The 10,738-nt window shown below is 36.5% G+C and overlaps 1 protein-coding gene across 3 annotated transcripts; it reads left to right on the top strand.

The window, feature by feature from the left end:
* RPS24 (ribosomal protein S24) lies at positions 1-10,530 on the top strand. Of its 3 annotated transcripts, XM_053692119.1 has the most exons (7): positions 1-88; positions 2,857-2,922; positions 4,037-4,246; positions 6,466-6,576; positions 8,332-8,349; positions 9,946-9,969; positions 10,450-10,530. In XM_053692119.1, the coding sequence occupies exons 1-5, from the start codon at positions 86-88 to the stop codon at positions 8,335-8,337; spliced, it is 396 nt and encodes a 131-aa protein (XP_053548094.1). In that variant the 5' UTR covers positions 1-85; the 3' UTR covers positions 8,338-8,349; positions 9,946-9,969; positions 10,450-10,530. The 3 variants fall into 3 exon arrangements, with proteins under 3 accessions (XP_053548094.1, XP_053548095.1, XP_053548092.1); XM_053692120.1 differs by lacking the exon at positions 8,332-8,349; XM_053692117.1 differs by lacking the exons at positions 8,332-8,349; positions 9,946-9,969.
* Positions 10,531-10,738: the final 208 nt, after the last annotated feature.

Genomic DNA, 10,738 nt, shown 5'->3' with positions numbered 1-10,738 from the left:
CCCCAAAGCCCAGACTCCGCGATATGATTGGTTGTTAGGCCTTCGTTCTTTCTTTCCTTCGTCCCTGAGTGAGACAGCCGCCAAGATGGTGAGTGGCACTATCCGGTTGTTTCAAATTATCCGTTTAATATCAGTGCCATCCCGATTCACCCAACCCCGGCCGTAATACCTTACATTTCCCGTAATCCTTTGTGGTACATGACCTGGTTATTGTTTGTCTGGGCACCGAATAAGAGGAGTTATAGCTACAGGAGGGAGCTCCGGGGGCCTAGTCAGGTTTGAAGCCTGCACCATGTAGTATTTTTTTGTCGGCAGCATGTCCCACAAGTACGGTTACAACTTTGCCCTTTCACCTAGTTTGTTGTGTTTTGTATTAAAATATATACAGTTTGCACGGGCGGTTCCACACTCCTCACCCGGTATCATGTTATGGAGGAATACGTGTGACTCTGGAGGGTATTTCTAATGGTGCATATGGGCCGTGTATAAATAGATTTAAATGTTTTATTCAGCACATTAGTTTATTTCGTTCTACAATGGTTTGTTGTGTATATATCACGGGCAGCTTGTCACATAACTATATTGGGATATACAAGTCAGGTTTCTCTATATATAAAACACCACAGCTGATGTTATGATTTTTCTACAACAGTGATTTCACAACTTTATCTGGAGGCATGTTGGGTTTATCACTGAGATTCATGTGCTGTCCCTATTTCATATGCCTGACATGTACCCTAAATGTTCCAATAATATAATGCACTAAACCTCAAATACAATGATATAAAGGTGTGTACAGTTTGTATTTAATGCAGTATTCATTTAACCTAAAATGCAAACCTCCATGTTATAGTGGTTGTGCATGATAAATATGGGATGACCTCAGTCTAGGGTTTTGGTACACCAGTTTGTCACCAAGGCATAGTCTACACTTACTATTGTACAATGCACCCCCCAAAACATCTGCTAAGTTGTAAGTCTTGCCTTTTAATTTGTCCACATTTTAGCGCCATGGTTGCTAGAAGACGGGTTACATTGTGTTGTAGCGTATTGTAACTTAAAGGGACACTGAACCCAATTTTTTTTCTTTTGTGATTCAGATAGAGCATGCAATTTTAAGCAACTTTGTAATTTACTCCTATTTTTTCTTCGTTCTCTTGCCATCTTTTAAAAAGAAGGCATCTAAGCTTTTTTTTTTGTTTCAGAACTCTGGATAGTGCTTTTTATTGTTGGATGAATTTATCCACCAATTAGCAAGAACAACCCAGGTTGTTCACCAAAAATGGGCCGGTATCTAAACTTACATTCTTGCATTTCAAATAAAGATACCAAGAGAATGAAGAAAATTTGATAATAGGAGTAAATTAGAAAGTTGCTTAAAGTTAAGGTAAATTTGGAACCTCTTGTACACACAAATTAGTAATTATTAACTTCAGTTAGCTAATCGCTAACTTTCTTTAAAAAATTTCTTTTTAATATTAGTGAAATAAGTTATATATCAATCAATACGTTGGTAGCTTTACTCCTCCCAACCGCTATTTCCTTCTTTTCTAATGAGTGACGTATAGAGGTCACACCTGCTCTATACGCGTTTCCAATGCGTGTTCACGATCCCCAATAAACTGCGCATGCGCGAATCTCTCCCTACTGCGCATGTGATATCCTTTCCTAAAGAATTGCTAAACGCATGCGTGAAACGGGAGCGAGCAAGTATAGCGATATAGCCCAAAATAAATTACCGCATGCGCAGAATTACAAGGAGGCGAATGACGTGGGAAGACAGCCGCCTAACGGCCAGATTTTCAATAGGTTAGTTTTAAACTGTGACCAAAAGAGAGAAAATAATTAAATTACGGGTTAAATTTGAAAAGCAAAAATAAATGATTTATTATGCTGTTAACTTCACTTCAAGCAAATTGTTAAAAAAAAAAAAAAAATGAATGTCATAGTATTTCTGGACAAAGAATGATATCCTTTATTGAGACCCATGTAACTTTACCTTCACTTTAAAATTGCATGCTCTATCTGAATCACAAAAGAACAAATTTGGGTACAGTGTCCCTTTAAAAGCAATTAAAAGGTAGTGAATATTTAAGGGACATACTAGCTAGAATTTAAATGAGCAAGCACACTTTAATTAATAGAATCATTTGTGCAATATACTTACACTTTTTGTTTTGGCTACCATATACCTTTAAGGAGAATCAAGCAATTCATGATATATTCAATTCATTTTATTGGAAAATATGTTTTGAAAAGATGTGCTTGTTTTACTCTCTTCAGAGAGGTTGGAAAATCTTCATATGTATCAGTTCTTTTTAATGGGTGCTCCACCCGGCTAAAATTAGCTTCTTTTTTTTTAATGCTTATTGTACAGATTGTAATTTGTTAAACTATGCCGTTTGTGCTTTGATTAGCGGAAAATGTCTTAATTTTACAAAGCATTACACTTCCCCTAACAGTCTACTTCATAATGCCACCCGGCTGGCAAAATCTTCTGTGGTGGACACCGTTTATGTAGTTTAACCCTGTAACATTCTACACAGTGGTTACTTAGATAAGAGGCTAGACTTATTTACATCTGTACTTAAGTGGCCACTGCAAAGGAAGCCAGAAATATGAATTGATCCAGACTTTTTAAGGGAGTATCTGAAATGGTCTTGATTTGTGAAACCTAGAAAATCGCTCATTTATTTTTATTTTGACATTTTACATAAAGCGATTTGGCTAATACAAGTAAGACTTTTACTGCCATATCCAAATGTGACATTTAATCCGCTTTATCACACTATTTGTGTGTGTAGATAATCCTGAAAATAATTTAATTTTAATTCTGGTCTCCAATTCTTTTTTCAGAACGACACAGTGACCATCAGAACCAGGAAGTTCATGACAAACAGACTTCTGCAGCGCAAGCAGATGGTAAGACCTAATTTCAATTTCTGCCCTCTAATGCAACATTACAATATAGTTTTCATTTACAGCTGTAACTAACACGTCACAGAATGCTCATAGTCTTATTCTGTCTTACCAATTTCTTGTCTATTAAATAAAAATCCAGGTTCTCTATGGAGTGTGATGTTTGAACATGCTAATAAGTTTATATGGATGTTTTAGAGATGTGCATTACAGTTGGTTTAAAAGGGCATTGATGCATTTCAGTGTTTTATATCATAAAATCCATAGGAGGACTGTATAAAAGAGTAACTTAGTGATGGTAAACTTTCTCCTTTGCATAAACAGATCCACAATGTTAGCAATGTTTTAGATGGAGTTTAATTCATCAGTTGTAATGAAGATATGCTTTAACTTTTTAATGTAGCACTGAAATTAAAATACCCTGTGCTCTGGACGCCCGCTTCAAAAGTTTTTTTTATTTTTATTGTGAGCTAACGGTTTGAACCAATTGGCGCGCTCTATACGGTACCCTCACAATTTTTTATTTTTTGTATCTAGAGTGCCAATTGGAGAAAAGTTGAAACAGCTCACAAAAAGATTACTTTTGAAGTGGGGGAGGCCGGAGCGAGGGGTATTTGAAATTCAGTGCTACATTAAAAAGTTATTAAAGTGCATCTTCATTACAACTGATTAATCTCTATCTAAAATATCGCAACATTCCGGATCTGTTTATGCAAAAGGAAAGTTAACCATCACTTTAATATGCAAATTTGTGGATTGTTTAAATTAATTTTAACCCTATTTATACGGCTGTTGCAGCCAGAGGCCTTGTGCCCAAGCCTTTTCTTTAACACAATTGAGTGTTTGGTGGAATTCATGTACAGTATCAGTATTGTGCCAGCATGCAGGCTTCAACACTAAAGATGACAAGAGTAGGGGCCAGTTGAACATTGCTGAAAGTCCGTTTTGATTTAAAACCAAAAACTGCATACACTAAACAGTCTGATTCATTTTATGGAGCTGGAAGTAGTGCATTTGTTCCTTATTCTGTGTTTTTGTTTTTTAGACCAACAAAACCTTGAGCTTTTGTTTTCGACTAAAATACAAAATAATTAATCTTAGGGTTTTTCTCTTTTAGGTCATTGATGTTCTTCACCCTGGAAAAGCCACCGTCCCAAAGACTGAAATCAGAGACAAACTGGCAAAGATGTACAAGACAACCCCGGATGTCATCTTCGTATTTGGTTTCAGAACTCACTTTGGTGGTGGCAAAACCACTGGATTTGGCATGATCTACGATTCCTTAGACTATGCAAAGAAAAATGAGCCCAAGCACAGACTCGCAAGGGTAATTATTCGGTTTCCTTGCTATAGTTATTGGGCAAAGCCTTTTTAATGTTGATGAGCTCTCCTTATCAAACAGAGGAATGTTACCATCTGCTTACTGCACTGGCCTGGACTTTGGGTGTCCACGGTTCCTACATTTTTCATTGGGGAAAGCCTTAATGATAGCTGATGTGGCCTGTACATCTGCTGTGGTTTTTACATTAAGGGGTTAAATAATGCGTCTCTCACCAACAGTAGCGAGACTGCAATATTGACGAAAGCCTCCTGGTGAAAATCTTAATACATGAAATTGTGTAAAATGCCCTAATATACTAGTTTGTTTTATTATTGCTTGCAAGGAAAGCCTTGCAAGGGCTAAAACACAGTTGTCTCAGTAGTTGCAATGTACTACTGATCCTGAGTTGAACATGGCCAGTGATTGGTCGCAAGGCACACATGCCACACCTGACTAGCTTAGTTGCTTTGTTTAGCTTTGGACTAGTAGTGCAGTACATTCCAGGAGCTGACTTTAAAGGGGCATGAGAATCCTTGTAAGTAACCCTTTTAAGTGTGCATAATAGACACTTGGTTGTCATCAGCACAAAGTGTTTAGCTTGGACGATGACTACGTGCCATCAGAGTTTGCGGAGCTCATCGTGCCCCTCTTGCAGTTACACCTCATCCAGGGTGACGACACCAAGCCCCTGAAGTGCTGTTAAGGAGAAGAGGGCTTAAAGAAGCTGGATGGATTAGTTGGTGTTCAAACCTCTGATCAGCTCCCTTAAGCCCTAGGAACCTTAAATGCCCACAGTTTGATATGTAATCTAATGCTCTTTCAAATAGTGTGTTATTGGGGGGGAGTTTAAGTATAAGCACTAATTACTTTTTAATAAAAAAAAAAAAAATGAAAGAGCACATTATTAAAGTGTCTGTAAACGTATTTTTTTTTAAATATTATATACATGCTTGCATAACATAGGTACAATAATTGTATAACATTTTAGTCCTTAAATACGTTATTATGCTTGAACATAATGTATTCAGCTTGTTATCCTCCCCGGTTTCAACTCCCTGCTTTTCCTAAATCCTTTCGTTGCACCGCATCCAATGAAAGATCACTCCTCCTATAGCACATGCTTACATTACTGCCTGCAGTGGGAATGCTGCAATTAAAATGCGCATAACATCCGTGAATACAGGAAACTTGCCCAGTTAAGCAATACGAGCGCAGCATTAGAGTGCGATAGGCCTTCAGCAAAAAAAAAAAAAAAACATTCGTATAGGCGGCCCGGGAGAGCAGCAAGGGACCTTGATTCTAGCAGTTAGATCATAATGAAAAATAAATAAAAAAAATTACCTTGACTGTCCCTTTAAGCATAACCTATAATGACCCCTCAAACAGGTCATCAAAAAGTCCTAGAGACCCCTTCTTTTAAAGTACTTCTGAAAAATAAAGCCCCTATATAATAATAGCCAGGTAATCACCGGATGTAAAATGGTCATTTGTTTGCATAGAGGCTCATGGGAGCCCCTATGTGCAGATCATAGTTGCATAACTATACTGAAATCTCCTTATTTAAATGTGGATTAACCCTTTTTGCTATAAAGGTTAGAAGAGAACACACTTTATTACCTTGTTTAATAAGCCAATTCATTTTTCTTGCAGCTTGATTGCATGTTGTGATATATAATTAAATACTGGTATAGTTTGAATCAGCTTAGTCTCACTGAAAAATGACCTATAGTAGGGTCTTAATATGAGCGGTATCAATCCTTTAAAGGGACAGTCAACAACAGAATTGTTAGATAAATAACGCTATTACCCATTCACCAGCTAAGCACAACCAACATTGTTATATTAATATACTTTATAACATTTAAACCTGACTTTCTGCCTTCTTTCTAAGCCACTACAGACGGCCTCTTAATCACATGCTTTTTTATTAGCCTTTCACTAGACGAGGCTAATTCATGTGAGCCATATAGATAACATTGTGCTCTCTCCCGGGAGTTGTGGCTGACATTGCACTTATTGGATAAAATACAAGTAGATAATAGTCATGTGATCAAGGGGATGTCAAAAGAGGCTTGGATACAAGGTAATCACAGAGGTTAAAAGTACATTAATATAACTGGCTGTGCAAAACTGAGGAATGAGTAATGGATTTAACTTTGCAATTTACAAATCTGTCCAATTGTATAACCCTTTTACTGACGTTATTGCATGGCATGTCTCCACAGCACGGGCTTTATGAGAAGAAAAAGACATCTAGAAAACAACGTAAAGAACGCAAGAACAGAATGAAGAAAGTTAGGGGTACAGCCAAAGCAACCGTGGGTGCTGGTAAAAAGGTAAGACCGTGATGGTTATAAACTACATTACTGTTGCATTGTTCATAAAACTGTTACACAAATAACTTGTGTTCTTTTTCATTCCTATTCTGTTTTTTTTGGATTCCAGAAGGTAATTGAATTTAGAATAGAATATCTGAGTATAATAGTAATAGGGTGGTAACATCTGGGTGTTAGATGTAGTTGTGTGTGGTTGTTTTTTAACAGAAATGATCAAATAACTGTTGGGGTAGTGACACAAATGGTACTAGTCTGTTTTTTGGGGAAATATATATGCATGTTTAATCATGGAATCAGAGGGAGTGTACAGTGTTCTGGAGAGTCCCTATGGGCAGTTTAAGTGACAAAGTGATCATGGTGGACACAGACAGATTGAGACATGTTATAATCTTGTTCACCACTCCAAGCTAATCTCGATTTATAAATTTATTTTCACACATTTCTGAAATGTGTTTTGTCTCACTACCCCACAACTGATGCCCTAAAACTAACCTATAATTTCTGGGCATTTGGCCATTTAAATTCCACAACCCTGTGTAAAACTTTTTAATTCATAGAAGTTACACATGGAGTGTTTCCTGGCCAATGGTTACAATTGAGTGTTTTTTTTATTCTACAATTGAGTGTCTCTATTAGAGGTCTGTTGTTGAGCCAGTGCCTTGCTGCACTACAAAGCTTATTGCTAGATCATTTAAAATGCTATAATAGTCATAAATGTACATGTTTTGTATTTAAAGGGACATGAAACCCAAAATTCTACTTTCTTGATTCAGAGCTTGTGGTTTTTAAATAGGCATGTGCACAGATCTTTGTGTTGCACTATCACAAGAAGAAATCCTGCTCCAAAAAGGCAAATGCTGCAGTCAGCCGTTTACCACATTCAGATTATCAAGACTGATCCAAATGCACATGCCTAATTTTAAACAACTTAACAATTTACTTCTAATTTGCTTAGTTCTCTTGTTATCCGTAGTTGAAAAGGACACTTAGGTTGTCTCAGGAGCAGCAATGCATTACTGGGAACTAGCTTCTTATTTGTGACTGCTCATAAATGCCTCTTGTCATTGATTCCCCTGATGTGTTCAACTAGCTCCCAGTAGTGCAATGCTGATACTTCAACAAAGGATACCAATTGAATGAAGCAAATTTAATAGCAGTAAATTTGATATATTATATATATATATATATATTATCACATTCTCTATCTAAATGAGAAAAAAGTGTTCATGTTCCTTTAACCCCTTCAAAAGGTTTAAACACACAGAAGTGCTGCTCAGGACCCGTGTACACATCAGAGTTGTGTGACTAGCACTACTGATAGAAGCAACAGAGGTTTCTGTCTAGTACCAGCAGTTTTTACCACAGATCCCAAATGGCTCTTCTGTGTGTTTAACCAGTTTGCAGGGGTTTAACGCAGTTGCTCAAGATCAATAGTTGTAAAATTACACATTCTAACAAATTTAAATATAGCCGTTTGCATTAGTGCATCATTTTAGTTTTTACGAAGGTGTGATAAATGTACCTTTTTGCCTTATTTGTGACTGTCCTTGTTGCAAACTGTCAGCTGCAGCAAATATGCTGGTAACAATGTCTTGACCTCTAGTGTGGGGACTCAATAAATTCTAATGTGTTCAAAAGGTAAACAATTCTGGTTGTGAAAGGGATTAGCATAGTGTTTTTTTGTTCTCTCCATGTAATTTTCTGGTTCATAACTTCTGCCTTTCTATTTTACACTTGCTTGGAACCCTCCATCAGAAATGAGGTGTCTTGCAGGTACAAACTCTGCATGGGTGTGACGGCTATTCAAGTCATCCGTTCCTCACTGTGCATAGTTCTAGTGTGAGCCATCATGTGCATGTCTGCTTTAGTTTATATTCCTTGACTGTCATAGGCAGTTTCAGACACCCCCCCCAGCATCTGCTATGTCTAATATAGTAATTGATAAGAAAAAGCACATTCTCATTGGTTTAGCATTTAACAAACAATATAATTACCATTGACCTCTTAGGTTTGAGCAGTGTCTTCAAATCTAGCACTATTGCTTTATTTTTTCAACTCAAGTGCTTATGTTTAACTTGTCAAGCTTGTTTATGAAACACATATACATCTTTTCTAATTTGTATTCTGTATCTGTGCCTTCCCTGTTTAGACTTCAGACAATATTCTGCTAGTATTCCTACACGCCATTGTTTTTTAGTGGCATTTTTGTGTAGTTTTAGAATAAAATGCTGACATTATACAATAATACAGTTGGTAGCAAAACCTGCACTTTCCCTAACCAGCTGCAATAGCTTAGGTTGATTTCTATTTGTCTCGCTCTTAATAATTCTATGAAAAAACATTTATTCGGGGTTAATAAGCAAGGAAAGAGGGAAAAAAAATATATAAATATAGAATACTTTTCTTGTGTGGCCTTGCAAAAAAGGTTTGCATTTATTTGATAGGAGATATTGCACACTTAACAGAGGCTTCTCCTGTTTGAAATTTAAGTTTTGCTACTCGCTTGACACACTTTATTATTTATTTATTTTTTTCCAATATGCTCCAAATTCTCACTTTTTCCTGGTCTATGTAAGAATTGCATGATACAATATTGATGATTAAACTGATGCAAATCTAATATTAAAAAGGCAATTTTAGTGATCAAATTATATGCAGTAAACAGCGTATCATTTTATCACTCGTAATGCTGCAGAGCTATGTGTTTAACCCTCGTTGATGCGTTAGACAGTTGGGGCTTCTTTGTACCTACAGAGCACTAATAGCTCCAATCACTACTGATCCAATCGGCAGCACTATTCTCGCAACCCAGTGGTTTAACCCATTTGCAGGGACAAAACACAAATCTTTGCAGGGTCACGAGTGATGAAATTACATTTTTATTGCTATAATGGCCCTTTGTCGCCTGCTAGACTAACCCTAAATGTGCTAATTTGTACACAGGGCCTTTTCCATAACTTATGAGAATGAAGAGCTACCTAGAAGTAGAAAATAATTTAACTACTCTATATAAAAAAAGACACCTTTCCTGTTCTCTTTCATTTCCATTGCAATTTTTTTTTTTTATCCTTAAAAACGAATGTATTCCTTTGCTCTGTATATATTTTTTATTTGCTGGCTACTTCTGCATGTAATGTTAGAACTTTCCTATAAACCTGTAAAAGTGCAGTAGATAAATACAGCCTTACACGTATTAGCCTTTTTACACTATACAAATCTGTTTCAGCCTAATGTTGCATCATGAACTGAGAGAGAACTCGCCCTTTATAGGGCTTTTACAAGTGAAATCATGACCCAGCAAGTTGTTTTTCTGTCTTTATTAAACACCATTCTTATTTTGTCTCCCTTGTTTTCCTGCTACTTTCTCAGTGAGCTGGGGAGTAGATTGCACAGGTATACCGCCTTAAATCTGTATCCTATAATGCATGATCGCATGGGATTGATCTTTAATTACAAAGCGTGTGCCATAGTTGTAGTTCAATATGCTCAAGTCTTAATACATTACTGCTTGACGGATGTTGAGATTCGCTGACTGCTTTTTTTTTTTTAGCATGATATTTAGCCAAAACACATTATGCATGACAAATGATGGGCTGCTTTAGTGTGCTGCAACAAATGCCAGATTAAGCTTTCAAGATCAAACTGGCTTTCTCCACTTACCTTTTCCCCAGTAGCAAATGCTTGATTTGAGTCTTGATTTAATTTGCAAACCAAGAATTAAAAATGATGCAAATATTAAATGATGCTTTTCTTGCTTATTTAAAGTATCCTGTTCAGTGCTAGTTTGACGTTTGAGCTTCCTGAAAGGTCACTAGTACTGAAAAGGCATTTATTCCGTTACTAACATGTTTATTTGTTTTTCTTTATTTACAGAAGGACTAACAAATTCAAGGATGGTGCGTCTGAAGATTGTACTTTAATCCAGGAGCTTGTAATAAAATTTATAAAAATTGATTTTTGACTAATTTCTTTACACGTTGTTTGTGTTCGTATTACAAGGCTATAGACGACAATCCAATGTTTCTAGTCTTAGAATATAGGAACATTTGTAATGAAGTGCTCAGTGTGCCTAATGTCCCACAGGTAAATGGTCATCCACACACATTATGAAAGTAAAGTTGCTAGTTCACTCAAATTTACAATTCATCTGGGACTAATGGAA

This window comes from Bombina bombina, chromosome 9 (genome assembly GCF_027579735.1).
Source record: "Bombina bombina isolate aBomBom1 chromosome 9, aBomBom1.pri, whole genome shotgun sequence".
Taxonomy (NCBI): Eukaryota; Metazoa; Chordata; class Amphibia; order Anura; family Bombinatoridae; genus Bombina; species Bombina bombina.
The sequence above is the reverse complement of the archived record's forward strand: the minus strand, read 5'-3'. Positions and strand labels throughout refer to the sequence as shown.

What these genes read in the sequence shown, in the direction of transcription:
- RPS24 (XM_053692117.1), top strand. An exon ending in TTCTGCAGCGCAAGCAGATG is followed by an intron (nt 2,923 to 4,036) that starts GTAAGACCTAAT and finishes TTTCTCTTTTAG; the next exon opens with GTCATTGATGTTCTTCACCC. An exon ending in CCAAGCACAGACTCGCAAGG is followed by an intron (nt 4,247 to 6,465) that starts GTAATTATTCGG and finishes ATGTCTCCACAG; the next exon opens with CACGGGCTTTATGAGAAGAA.